General features: G+C 45.8%; 1 protein-coding gene across 2 annotated transcripts in view; it reads left to right on the top strand.

Moving 5' to 3' along the window:
• The window catches only part of LOC142501946 (alpha-2-macroglobulin-like protein 1), a 64,951-nt gene extending 50,431 nt beyond the window's left edge, over window positions 1–14,520 (top strand). For both annotated transcript variants that reach the window (XM_075612574.1, XM_075612572.1), the window contains exons 30-36: window positions 2,335–2,550; window positions 2,971–3,095; window positions 4,418–4,508; window positions 5,031–5,099; window positions 6,315–6,417; window positions 7,883–7,924; window positions 14,295–14,520. In XM_075612574.1, the coding sequence (XP_075468689.1) occupies window positions 2,335–2,550; window positions 2,971–3,095; window positions 4,418–4,508; window positions 5,031–5,099; window positions 6,315–6,417; window positions 7,883–7,923 (645 nt within the window). In that variant the 3' untranslated portion in view covers window position 7,924; window positions 14,295–14,520. The remainder of the gene's footprint in view (window positions 1–2,334; window positions 2,551–2,970; window positions 3,096–4,417; window positions 4,509–5,030; window positions 5,100–6,314; window positions 6,418–7,882; window positions 7,925–14,294) is intronic.

The following is a 14,520-nucleotide window of genomic DNA, read 5'->3' as shown; positions in this document are numbered from 1 at the left end:
CCAATGAGGAGTGGAGCTGTCTGGAGCTACGGGAGGGAAGTCTGTGCAGCCGTGCATAGCGCCATCCTCCTTTGGTGCTTGTTTCACAGGCTGCCCCTGCTCTGGGAGGGGAGGTGGGTGGGGGGCTGAGAGAGTGCGAGAGTATCGCCATTGAGTGATTGTAACCTCTGCCACATATACCGGGACATGTCCTCACACATACAGCTAGCCGCATGTCTGTGTCAGCAGGGGGGACCCTCTATCAGAGCTAGGTCTCTCTCTCCAGTGCTGTTCGCCCCTGGGAATCCTGGCGTGCTTTAGTTCAGAGTGTGAGGGGCTCCAGGAGTGAGAGAGGGACCGACGGGGGGGGGGGGGGAGGGACAGCATGAGAGCCCTCCGCTCAAACCATGCCCCCCCGCTCAAACCACACGCCCCCCCCCCCCCCTCCAGCACCTGCTCCCTACAGACTGCTAGTAGCGGTCAATTGCCTCCTCTCAGCGCGCTGCCTGCATGCAGTGCAGGCGCGCTGACTGAGGCAGCGGGGCCTTAGCCTAATGCACCCACTTTGTCAGGTTCTAGCCTGCAGCACCCATGCACATCCACCGGGACTGCTGCTGCTCTTGCTAGCTCTCTTAAATAACCTTCCAGAATCTGAAACATGACACCTTTGCACCTGTCCGTTGCCTGCAGCCAAACCTATATAAACCTCCCTTTCCTGTTCCTCCTTGCCTGTTTATACTGGTTCCTCCAACACCTGCTAGGTTCCAGTATTCTCTGCTGCTGCTACTTTGCTGCTGTTACTGTTTGCTATCACCCTGTTCCTCAGTCCCAGTCCTGTTCCTGAGTCCCAGTCCTGTCTCCTCGTTGACGATCTTTGCTTGTGACCCCCTGACCACACTATCTGACGCCTGCCTCTGAACTCTACTTGTGACCCAGACTACGCTATCTGCTGCCTGCCTTCGACCTATGCTTGTGACCCAGACCACGCTATCTGCCGCCTGCTTCCGACCGCTGCTTGTGACCCAGACCACGCAATCTGCTGCCTGCTTCCGACCACTGCTTGTGACCCCGACACCTGCTGTTCCTACCAATTGGATCCACTCCAGCCATAGATCAACCCTTGACACACTTACAGGTTCTCTACAGGAGGAACTCTACCAACCCAACAGGAGGATTGCCCACAGAATGCAAATTTTTAGACTTGTGCTTTCAGTAAGGCTGCAATTTCTTTAAATAACCAAAATCCATTAAACAAAAATGTACATGCCCACCCTGAGTATTAAATGGTCCTCTCCGTACATAGTGAGCTCACTGCTAATGCTTGTCACGTGGTGTTGGCTTCCCCCATTGATGGGGGTACATTGTGACCACCTTCATGTCATTACACGGTGCGTACCGAGCCCCAGACTACCAGCCACACAGGATCTCATGTCATATTCTGAATGATACATTCTGATCTCCATTATATCCTGGGTGTGACCAATTATAATGCTTCAATTTCCAAATCTCCAGTACCCTATAAAGCTTGTTCTATAGTAGATGCGGGTGCGCGTGCCAGTGCGAACGCGTGCGCACGTGACGCACATTTTTTGTGTGTACTGTATGCTGTGAGCAACAGTCTTGGAAGGTACTGTGTGTGTGTGTGTGTGTGTATGTGTGTGTGTGTATGTGTGTATATAGATTGTGTGAGTTAATAATTTATTAAATAATATTTTTTAAATAAAAAAAAGACATGTTGTATGAATAAAAAAATTTTTTATTGTGCAATGTTGATAAATATATATACACACATACACACACACACACACATACACACACACACACACACACACACACACACACACACATTACAGCGGTGGTAGCAGCGCGCAAACATTATTTTCCCTGTTTTCTCCCCTGTCGGCCGGCTCCGCGCTCAATGCTTGGCGCGCGCTTGGCCCTATTATAGAAAGGCTGACTATCCACAGCCAATTATAAGTGCCGCGCATGCGCACGGCGCAGCAAGTGTGCAGCCCTGATTGTAACAATACAGGTGTCTCCTGCACAGACTAGGAGCTAAACATTGCACTGTGCTCTACTGTGTTGAAAGTTCAATTCATCCATAATTCATGGTGAATTCATCTTACATTTGTAATATAAAACACACATTTTATTTAAACTTACAGTAGTTCCTCATTTATATCAGGGTCATAAGGTTAAGGGAACATACATCTCGTAACAATAGAGAGTCTCATCAAGGATCTCCAAGTGGCGAGACGCCCTCTTATCACATGAGAAGGGAGCTGTTACTAACCCTATTGTCCTACACTATAATGCAGCATCTCCTCACCTCTGTCGTGATCCCTGTCCCTGCAGGACACCGTGGTAGCTCTACAAGCCCTCTCAATGTATGCAAGACGCACCTACACCCCAGGCAGTAGCCCAATTATCACTGTCAGCTCCAGCATGGGCTTTAGTGGAAACATTTTGGTGAATTCAGAAAACTGGCTCCTCCTGAAGCAGGAAAATCTGCCACATATACCCGCGACTTACACAACGTCAGTCACAGGGAACGGCTGTGCCTATGTGCAGGTGAGAGGAGATGCACACACTCTCCCTCTTTTATTTTTTTGTCTGTTTCTTTCTCATCCTCTCTTTCTCATCCTATATTCCTCTTTCTTTCTCTTTCCCTCTCTATCACTCTACATACGGTATCTCTTTCTCACAGTTACACCCTGCATACTGTGTAAGGCTCACTCCCTTTTATCTGTTTCCTTTATTCTTTTTTAGATTTCCCACTCGTCTTTTCTATTTCTGTCTCTCTCCCTTTATTACTCTACAATGTTCCTCTATTCTCTGTGCTCCCCTTTCCAACTTTCTATCTTGCACTCTTTCTCCACCAGTTTCTCTCTCACTATCTGTGTTTTGCACAGTTTCTGCAGCTAAGGGACTTTAGTAAATATAACCCTATTTCGCTCTCATTCCCATCTCACCCATTTATCTGTGTAACAGTTCACTCTCAGGTATAACATCCCACAACCACATATTGAGGGGAAATTTTCTCTTGTTGTGAAGACCACCCCCATCAACTGCCCCCCACACCCTCTGCCAAGCTTCACCCTAACCCTCGATGTCAGGTGAGCAGCCCACTGGGTCTTTTTGGGAGGTGTTACTCCTGTAGAATCTATCTTTACCTGAATACACTAATGCACTTTGCTTCACTGTGAGATATGGATACTTTTACTCCTACTATCTCTGCATGTTTCCCACCATGCTACTTAGGTTGTAAGCTCTTTGGGACAAGGAGACTCTTTTATAGAGGCTTTATCACACAATCAAATGATGAAAATAGTAAATATATTTAATATACTTTCATGTGTTCCAATTTATCTAAAAAGGTCAGAACAGTCTGCACAGTGTCAGGGAGTTGCTGGCAGGTCTTCTCCCGTCGCGTACAGGGATTTTTGTTATGCCTTTTATTTTTTCGGCGCAATCACTTTCTAAACAGAATACTCCAAATCTCACTTTGCTTTGAGTTTATGTTGAAGAAACTGCATCCAAAAACAAAGTGTTTGTAAGAAATATGAAGTTATGCTTTTAATACCGATAGGTCTTTAAAATACACAGGGACATATTTACTAAGCAGTGTTATGTCATGAGACACTTTCCAGCACCAGAAGACACATTACAGCTCATTCACTTCAATACTCCATAAGGTGTCTATAGGTAGAAAAGTGTCTTATGGGGTAGCACTGTTTAGTAAATATTGGCCACAATATTTTAGGACAAAAAAATTTAATTTCTGCTATTTGCTGCTGGCCCTTTTGCTAAGAATCTACCATAAAATACACAAGGTCTGGAAGGAAAGTTGTTTAATTTAAATTCAGACGCGGTAGGGTGGAGAGATAGATATTTGCCCTAAATCAGTGGTTCTCCGCCTTTTTTACATTGTGTAACCCCTGCTAGAAAATATTTGTTCCATGAAGCACTAATTACTCAATTTTATTGCCAACTCGTCATCACACTATTGCTAATAAATGTTTTCCCGATCACAGGCAGCATAGTGTCTTGAGTTCGTGGAGGAAACAGATGCTTAATAAGGCCCCAAACGGCACCTCAGTGCATGCAGACAGCATGGGTGGTATATCTGTCAATCACTGCTTCCAAAGTCACGCCCCACAATGCCTTGCCTCTGTGGATGCATAGCATTGTAGGGAGCGACTTTGGAAGCTCCTGCTGTATGTGACAACTATACCACCCACACTAAGGGGCCTTATTAAGTGCACAGTCCTGACACATGCTCAGGAATCTACTATACTGCCTAGGACCAACCATTTACATATTTTTTTTTAGATGAACTCCTTGGAGACACCTCACGAACCCCTAGGGTGTTCTGGCTTTAACCCCTGTTGGGAATCACTGCCCATAATGAATACAATTGTGTGATCCTTTATTTCAGCTATATCGGGAGCCGCAAGGTGTCTAACATGGCTCTGATTGAGGTGAAGCTGCTGTCTGGTTATGCAGCTGTGACACAATCCGTGAATAATGTGAGTCCTGGCTATATTATATGTCCCCGCTGTCTCTGTGATGGCTCTCCCACTATCTGTCATTCTAGCTTGAGTGTCTCCACCTGTGACTATTGTAGTGCAGTTTCCTTTTGCACTCTGGTGTGTTCCACAAGTATCTGAGGAGCGTTTCTGCTGTCTTCCTTGTAATATCTTTAGGTCCTTGTAAGCCAGGGGCGGCCAAATCCAGTCCTCAAGGGCCACCAACAGGTCAGGTTTTCAGGATAACCCTGCTTCAACACAGGTGCCTCAATCAGTGGCTCAGTCAAAGACAGGGTTATCCTGGAAACCTGACCTGTTGGTGGCCCTTGAGGACTGGAGTTGCCCACCCCTGCTGTAAGTAGTCTCTCTAATTCTCTCTATTCATGGTTTATCCCTGAGCAGACTCTCTCCTAGTATCCTCTTGCTCTGTCACAGTTTCTCTACAATTCCCAGTCCTTAGCAGTCTCTCTGTGGGCGTTCTCTGCACAGTCTCTGACACTCCCTCTCGTGTTTTCCTTTCAGCTTTTAGCCAATCCAGTGGTGAAGAGAACAGAAATCAGCAAATCAGCCGTCATTATATATCTGAATAAGGTACTAAGGATACAGCTATATATGCTGTGCACAGTATGCAGTGTACATGGGGTAGTAGTATACATGGTGCTGCACACAGTATAAAAACATGGTTCTGTATATATATTTTTTCTGTGATCTGTAGTCTTATGAAGACGTTTAGGATTTCTGTTTTTAACGCAGCAAATTAGGATCTGTCCTGCTTTATGACACCAAGTAGGGAGGAGTAGTTCAGTGATAGTGCTTGGAGGTGGGTAAACCAGCTCGAAACACCATTATCAACTCCTTGTGACTTTAAGCGAGTCCCTTTATCTCCTCCAGTAACCCAAATTAGATAGCAAGCTCTGCGAGCCGGGGACTGGCCCCTGAACAAAATATCTGCACAGCGCTGCATACTGTGCACTGAAGTGTTCATCTCACTGGGACACGTGTACTCTCTCACTTTATCTCGGGGGACCCCCCTCCTCCTCTCTCCTTTCCCCCTCCTCCTCTCTCCTTCCACCCCTCCTCCTCTCTCCTTCCACCCTCCAACTCTCTCCTTCCCCCCTCCTCTTCTCTCCTTCCTCCCCTCCTCCTCTCTGCTTCCCCTCATCCTCCTCTCTCCTTCCCCCCATCTCCTATCTCCTTCCCCCGCCCTCCTCTTTCCTTCCCCCGCCCTCCTCTCTCCTTCCCCCTCCCTCCTCTCTCCTTCCCCCTCCCTCCTCCTCTCTCCTTCCCCCTCCCTCCTCCTCTCTCCTTCCCCTACCGCCTCCTCTCTCCTTCCCCCCATCCTGCTCTCTCCTTCCCCTCCTCCTATCTCCTTCCCCTCCTCCTATCTCCTTCCCCCTCCCTCCTTTCTCCTTCCCCCTCCCTCCTTCCCCCTCCCTCCTTCCCCCTCTCCTTTCCCCCCTCCATCCTCTCTCCTTTCCCCCCACCCTTCTCCTCTCTCCTTTCCCCCCTATTCTCTCTTCCCCCCTCCTCCACCTCCATCCTTTCCCCCTCCTCCCTCTTTCCCCCCTTCCTCCCTCTTCCCCCCCCCCCCCCTCCTCCTCCATCCTTCCCCCCACTTCCCCCCTCCTCCTCTCTCCTTCCCCCCCTCCTCCTCCTCTCTCCTTCCCCCCCCTCCTCCTCCTCTCTCCTTCCCCCCCCTACCCTCCTCTCTTTTGTCCTCTTCTCTATCTTTCTTACTCTATCTCTCTGACTCTCCATCTCTCTGACTTTATCTGTCTGACCCTCTATCTCTCTGACTCTCTCCAGCTCGACTCCACCCTGGTGACTCTCTCCTTTGAAGTGGAGCAGGAATGTCCAGTGAGCAACCTGAAGCCGGCACTAATAATCCTCTATGATTATTACATAACCAGTGAGTTGGCATATTCCTTGATACATAAGAGGGAAGCCTTCCTTACGGGAAGGATTATGTTCTGAATGCCAGAGGATGCTGTGTGCTCACATGGTTGTACCTCTGAATGTACAGAACCCACTGACCAGTAGAGCTTAGAATGTATTTGTCACATACGGCACACTTGTGAGGATGTGACCTGCATATGGGACAAGGGTTAATACACAGCTCTCTAGCTGGCCCACTTTTCCACAAAAGGTCTCTGAAATGAACAATATCTCCCCTCAATTCGTCTCAATATACCATCTGTCATGAACAATACACTTGTGAGCACGTAACTTAGACATACAACCAGGGTTAATACACACGGCTACTCTAGCCAACTCACCTTTCTCCTCCCTTACTCGATTGGAATCATATCTATACGTTGCCACCACCCCTGAAATATCAAGTAAATTTGCAGAGTCTAAGGTCACTGTTCATTAAAGAAACAACTATGCCTTTATCACACAAAAATCTGTTGTAGTAAAATGTGTCCGAAAATGTAAATACTCTCTACAAAGCGTGCAACAGTTCCTTCAGAGCCCAAAGCATCCCTTGATACAGTTTGACTTTAATATATAAAAAGACAGTGCTTAGATTACATAAAAATGATTACAAAACCATACAGTTAAAATAAATGCGGAACAGTTTCTTAAAATAAAAGGATAAAACATACTGTAAGTACAAATAACTAAACTTTGCCACATGTCAGGTTTTTCCCAGAGAGGTCACTGGCATAGAAAATTGGGGAATTCACGTGTCTGATCCCAAAACACACCTCTTTTCAATTCTAATTTTAATAACTTCTTGCTAAGTCTTATGTACCGTTTTTCTCCCATTTTAGCAACATAAGCCCAACCCTGTCGTAAATCAGCCACTGAGTTGACAGTTTTACGACAGAAAAGAAAACACTTCCCTTTTGACGTTTAAAAGTTGGCTCAATGTATAATAGGCCTCATAACTTTATGGCCATGACACTGAGACACACGTGAGTCACATCAATAGATTCAGGCGGGTTTGCTGAATGTAACGAGACCGACTTGCTCCTAAATTTGAGCTACAAATGGATATCTGGCCCCTTGCTGCTTCCTGACATGAAGGGGACATTTGATTTGTTTAATTGCAACATTTACAAATATGTATCTGGGATACTTCAGAATAGGTGTCAGGTCCATGATACAGTATCTGGATATTTCATATTTTTCAACAGTAGGGTTCGTCACGCCCCCTGACACTCTGTAGTAGCCTTTCCTTTCAGACCTTTTTAACTAGTCCTGGTCAAGGGTTTGACAGGCCATAAACATTTCTTTGTACTTTTAAGACACACTGTAACCACATTAACCCCTGAAGTGCCAGACTGGCTCCAATACTTAATATCCCTTGCTATTTTCATTACAGTATTATATTTAAATCATTACCTAACTGAACTCTTTATCTTCCACAGAGGAGCGTGTTGAGAGAAGTTATAATGCCCCTTGCATGTGAGGTAAGGAATCAGGGTTTGTGTATGTGTAACTTCAAAAAAGGACAAACCACTCACTATTGAGTAATACAATCAAAGTCAAAGGAGGTGTGGGGCTCCTGCTCTCCTCTCTCTGCCGTTACCGAACTATTCCTATTCCCCCCTCTCTTGCCTTTCCCTCCTTTGAGGTTCACACTGTCCAGATCTTCTCTCCTCTCCCTGTTCATGTGGCGGTCATGTATCGCCCACCTACCTCTACTCATCCCCCTTCTGCCTTTCTCTCTCACTTTGAATCCTGGCTCTCTTTCTTCCTCTCCTCAGACTCCCCTGTTCTTCTCCTTGGGGACTTCAACTGCCACATTGATGACCCCTCTCTCCCTTGGGCTTCCCGCTTTCTTTCTCTAACCTCTTCTTTTGGCCTTCAACAGTGGCTGCAGCCAGCACCCACAAGGATGGCCACTACTTAGACCTGGTTTTCACTAAAAATTTCTCTCTCTCTGATTTCTCCATTTCCCCTTTTCCTCTCTCTGACCATCACCTCATCTCATTCTCTCTATCTCGCTTCTCAACTTCTCCACCTCCATCTACACCCCGGTTCTGCAGAAACCTGCGCTCTATTCACTTACCTGACTTTGAGTCCACGTTACACTCCTCCCTCTCCTCTCTCAGATCTGCTACAGACCCTGACAAACTGGTCAGGAACTACAACTCTGCCTTGTCCTCCTCTCTTGATCTACATGCCCCGCTTTCTCTCTGCCGCACTCGCCCTTTTAACCCTAGACCCTGGTTAAATTCCCACACGCGCATGCTGCGTTCCTCCACTCGTTCCTCTGAACGCCTCTGGAGGAAATCTCATACTCTCGCAGACTTCCTTCACTACAAATTTATGCTATCCTGTTTCAACTCTGCCCTCTCGCAAGCTAAACAAGCCTACTTTTCTTCACTAATCAACATGCACAAGTCTAACCCACGCCGACTGTTCTCTGTCTTTGATACTCTACTCAAACCACCCTCCGCTGCCTCTCCTTCCTCCATCTCCGCTCAGGACTTTGCTGACTATTTTAAGGAAAAGGTGGAATCCATACGTCAGAACATCCCCTCTGTTTCTTCCTCCCATCCTACACCTCTTCCTAACTCTCCTCCTGCCTTCCTTGACTCTTTTTCCACTGTCTCAGAGGAGGATGTGTCGCTGTTGATCGCCTCTTCTCCCTCTACCACTTGCCCTCTTGACCCCATTCCCTCCCATCTCCTAAAACCTCTTGCTCCTACTATAATCCCTACGCTCACGCACATTTTTAACTCCTCCCTCTGCTCTGGAACCTTTCCATCCTCCTTCAAACATGCAACAGTCATACCATTACTCAAAAACAGCAAGCTTGACCCTACCTGTCTTTCTAACTACCGACCTGTCTCCCTCCTGCCTTTTGCCTCTAAACTCCTTGAACGTCTTGTATTCGCTCGCTTGCTCCATTTTCTCAACACCTATTCTCTCCTAGACCCTCTACAATCTGGCTTCCGTACTGCTCACTCCACGGAAACAGCCCTCACTAAAATAACTGACGACCTCCATGCTGCCAAAGACAGAGGTCATTACACTCTGCTCATATTACTCGACCTCTCTGCAGCATTTGACACCGTGGACCACCCTCTTCTCCTTCACATTCTCCATACTCTTGGCATTCGGAACAAAGCTCTATCCTGGATCTCATCCTACCTCTCCCATCGTACTTTCAGTGTCTCTTCTGCTAATACCTCCTCCTCCTCTATTGATCTCTCTGTGGGGGTACCCCAGGGCTCTGTCCTGGGACCTCTTCTCTTTTCTCTGTATACACTCTCTCTAGGTGACCTAATAACATCTTTTGGGTTTAATTATCACCTCTATGCTGACGACACACAAATATATTTCTCAACACCCGACCTTACACCTACTGTACAAACCAAAGTTTCTGAATGTCTCTCTGCTATATCATCCTGGATGGCCCTCCGCCGCCTTAAACTCAACATGGCTAAAACAGAGCTCCTCATACTTCCTCCCAAACCTGGCCCTACTACCTCCTTCCACATTACTGTTGGAACTACGATCATTCACCCAGTAGCCCAAGCACGCTGCCTTGGGGTCACACTCGACTCCTCTCTCACATTTGCCCCTCACATTCAAAACATTTCTAAAACCTGTCGCTTTTTCCTCCGCAATATAACAAAGATACGCCCTTTCCTCTGTTGCTCGACTGCTAAAACTCTGACTCAGGCCCTCATTCTCTCCCGTCTTGATTACTGTAACCTCCTGCTGTCCGGCCTTCCTGCCTCTCACCTGTCTCCCCTACAATCTATCCTTAACGCTGCTGCCAGAATCACTCTACTCTTTCCTAGATCTGTCTCAGCATCTCCCCTCATGAAATCCCTCTCCTGGCTTCCGATCAAATCCCGCATCTCACACTCCATTCTTCTCCTCACTTTTAAAGCTTTACACTCTTCTGCCCCTCCTTACATCTCAGCCCTAATTTCTCGTTATGCACCATCCAGACTCTTGCGTTCTTCTCAAGGATGTCTTCTTTCTACCCCCTTTGTATCTAAAGCCCTCTCCCACCTTAAACCTTTTTCATTGACTGCCCCTCACCTCTGGAATGCCCTTCCCCTCAGTACCCGACTAGCACCCTCTCTATCCACCTTTAAGACCCACCTTAAGACACACTTGCTTAAAGAAGCATATGAATAGGACTGTGGCTATTCTGAACACATGGCACATAAAGCTTGGCCCCCTGCAGATGCACTTACCAGAACTCCCTCCTACTGTCTCTGTACGTTCTCCCTACCTACCAATTAGACTGTAAGCTCCTCGGAGCAGGGACTCCTCTTCCTTAATGTCTAAAGCACTTATTCCCATGATCTGTTATTTATATTATGTGTTATTTATTTGATTACCACATGTATTACTGCTGTGAAGCGCTATGTACATTAATGGCGCTATATAAATAAAGACATACAATACAATACAATGTAAATATAGATTTGCCCTAATGCCTAGAGTGGCAATGGGTGATACCTGTGTGCTGAATTGAAATATTATCAAAATTAGAGATATGGTTGGTAAAACCAACTATTCTCTAGGAAGAAGCACACTAGTGGTGCAAACCAGGGCAGTTAAAACTTAACGTTTAATATTACTGCAATTAATATAGGTCTACACATGCAAAGACAATTTTTATATTTTTTGTGTGTATATTACAATCATAAAAGTGACAGGAGGCTGGGTTAGTGCAGGCTGGGGGCGTTGGTAATGCAATGGTGGGCGTCAGGAACTTTATTCACACAAACAGCAGCTTTATTATCACCGTTGATAAAGTCTCAATCCCTACATATACGTTATACCTTGCATAGTCTCATTAGTGTTCGCTGTCTGTGCTGTCTGTATCCTCTTCCCTAGCTTCCCCCAATCTCAGACCGCTAGGGAGGTGCTTATGTTTGGCTGCTTATGGGTTATTAAATTGATCCCTGTGCTGTGTAGCGTTGGTAGTGCTCCATCTCCTGTGGGCCTCTGCCAGCCTTGTACTACTCTCTGTCTGTCTGCTGTCAGTATCCTCATCTCGGGTACTGAATGCCATCTCGTGGCTGTCTGGGTGAGAGTCGGCTATGGACACTCCAATTGGGTTGACCCAGCTATGCCTCAGGGCTCAGTCTTGCAGAACCCCTTTGAGGCAAGAGTAGTGTGGAGCCACTCCTGGGAATGCTATCTAAGTAGGGCACTGTCCCTAACTATAAAACCATAGAAGGGGATCCTTACCCTATATCCTAGACTCATCGACATAATGTAAAAAAAATACACTATTCACAGTGAGGTCCATCCTCTGTGACTCCTTCTGGGACCTGACCTTTAGAACCTTCTCTCTCACTATAAATACCCTACTATGATGTCACTGTCACACAGGCACAACTGGGCAGGCTATGATTCTACCCAGTTGCCTAGCACCATGTGATGGCAAAGGGCATTATAACTGTCTAGACCAACGCAGTTAACACCTAAGGCCATAGTAATCCCAAAGAGGAGTTGCATATATATCACATATGGGGAAGCTCTCCACTGATCAGGAATGTAGACCTGGTGCGCAATATAGGGTATTATTATTTAAAAATATTATTTCAACATAGCTATATATAATATATACTTTATTTATTTATTTATTTATAAAAATGTTTTACCAGGAAGTAATGCATTGAGAGTTAATTCCATTTCCAATTATGTCGTGGGCACAGAGTTAAGACAAATAATATATGGTTACAAATACATTACATAAGTGAACAGGGTATACATTATATACAAGACATAGCTTGCATAGTTAGAGATAATATATATTATAGGCGTATGTAACAGTTACAGACCAGATTAAAATGTGAGACAGCTTTAGTTTTGAAAGAACTTAAACTGGTGGCGGCTGTGAGAGTGTCCGGTAGATTGTTCCAGTTTTGGGGTGCACGGTAAGTTGATAATTGGCATTAGCATCTGCTGTGCAATACGCTTTCTGACCAGCAGACTTAGGGAGGATTTGTTCCTGTAAAGTACACCAAGTTTGGCATAGGTTTTGGATGTCAGGGTATCCATGTGCATCCTGAATGTTAAGTGGGGGTCAAACCATATGCCCAGGTATTTAAAACTAGTAACAGGAGTCAGGGTGGTGTTAGCGTTGGTTCTGATCTGGAGCTCAGTCATTGGAAGCCTCAAAAATGTAGCCTTGGTCCCAAATACCATTGTTACAGTCTTGTCACAGACACACATACACACAGACACACAAGGGTCCAAAACTGAAATATATTTATTACTTATGGAATACATGTCACCTTTGGATCTTGGAGTGCCTGTACTGTTTTCTCATATCAGATGTGCTGCTGGACGGTCTGCACACTATATACCACTTTTATCTACGCATATGGGAGTGCCTTGTTTTCTGGACTGATATATATATATATACAGCTGAACCCCGTTATAACGCGGTGCTCGGGGTCCACACGATGCAACCGCGTTATAACCGGGATAGCGGGAAAAATGGCCACCGCGATCCACGGTATGTTCCGTGTCTGCCTCCTACACTCTGTAATCTGTCTGGGCTCCTGTTCGCGTGCGCGTGCATGCGTGTCTTTTGTGGCAACAGCAAAATAAAAATGCTATACGTCAGGAAAAGGCATTAGCTGATTCATTGAAAATAGCCCAGGGTGGTCATCTTCACCAGGAGCATGAGCTTTTTAATAGGCCTCCACCACCTTACCCGGACAATATTTGGACCCCACTTGTCCCAAAATGAGGCCCACGATTTCCTGCTTTCTCCAAAGAGCAGCCCGCACCATATCCTGGAAAATGGAACCCATTACTGATCTCTATAACAAAAGACCACCTTTACATGCAATCCAGATTTCCCACAGGTTGTTATGCAACAACTATTAAAAGCACCGCAAGTACAATACATATGTAGCCAATCTCATTGTTCCTGTTATAATCAGAATATCACATATTTTCCATAACACTTAATGGCAGTGTCGGTGGAGAATATTATTAGATGTTCCGACATATGTGTATCAGGGTAAAGAGAATAGTCCAGGCACACGGTGAGAACCTTGACAAAGGCTGCCTGTGTGCAGCCAAAACGTTGGATTTATGCTGGATTAAATGTTCTACTTTGTGATAAGACCGTGTACCTGGACTATTCTCTTTACCCTGATACCACTTGGGGACCTCCTAGGACGACCCCCCTTGGTCTGTGGGCACCGGCAGGTGACATTATAGTGCTTCATTGATTGTGTGCCAGATCACCTCTTTCTATTGACCGACATATGTGTATCCCACCAAAAGGGAACAATAAAACTGCTACATCAGGGTTGCAGTAACTGGGATATTGGGAAAGACTAAAGGGCCAAAAAGCAGCAATTACTATACTGTATATGGAAGAATTACCTTAGCGCTATAGTGCCAAATTCACATTTCAAGGACGGGACAGGCAAAGTGATTCCTGTTGAGAAAAAAACGGCACCCCGAAGGTCTTTAAAATATAACAAAAAAAGTGGCTTTATTGTGGACGGATCAACGTTTTGGTCCAAACGCGGGGCCATGGTTCACTTTGCAAAGATTACCCCTACACGGTGTAACTGTGCTTCAGAGGCAACATCCTGCTTGCGATGTGAGTGCTCCTAGCTTTGTATTTAGCATGGATCTGGCAGGACCACCTGAGATCTAGGGATCTTTAGAAGATCCATGAATAATTTACATGTCGATCCAATGCAATGTATTTTAGAACACGTCCCCGGAGTGACAGACAGTATTGCTAATACTTGGCAAGATTCGCTTGTCTCTGGTGCTTCCACGTGCCGGCCACTATGTGGCACTAATTATTTTTTCTTTTCTTTCTAGGCCGTGCCTGTGATGTTCTTCAGACTTCAGGAGATGTTTCAGTGTTTTCTCTCTTAATAAACCTAATTTTCTGGGTGATTTTTTTTCTGGGTGAGCAAATGAGCTCAGTGGGCTGATCATACTGTAGACCAGAGGTCTCAAACTCGGCCCTTAATTGTCAACAACAGGCCAGGTTTTATGGATATCCCTGCATCAGCACAGGTGGCTCAATCATTGGTTCAGTCTT

The sequence above is a fragment of the Ascaphus truei genome, chromosome 8 (genome assembly GCF_040206685.1).
Source record: "Ascaphus truei isolate aAscTru1 chromosome 8, aAscTru1.hap1, whole genome shotgun sequence".
Taxonomy (NCBI): Eukaryota; Metazoa; Chordata; class Amphibia; order Anura; family Ascaphidae; genus Ascaphus; species Ascaphus truei.
The sequence above is the reverse complement of the archived record's forward strand: the minus strand, read 5'-3'. Positions and strand labels throughout refer to the sequence as shown.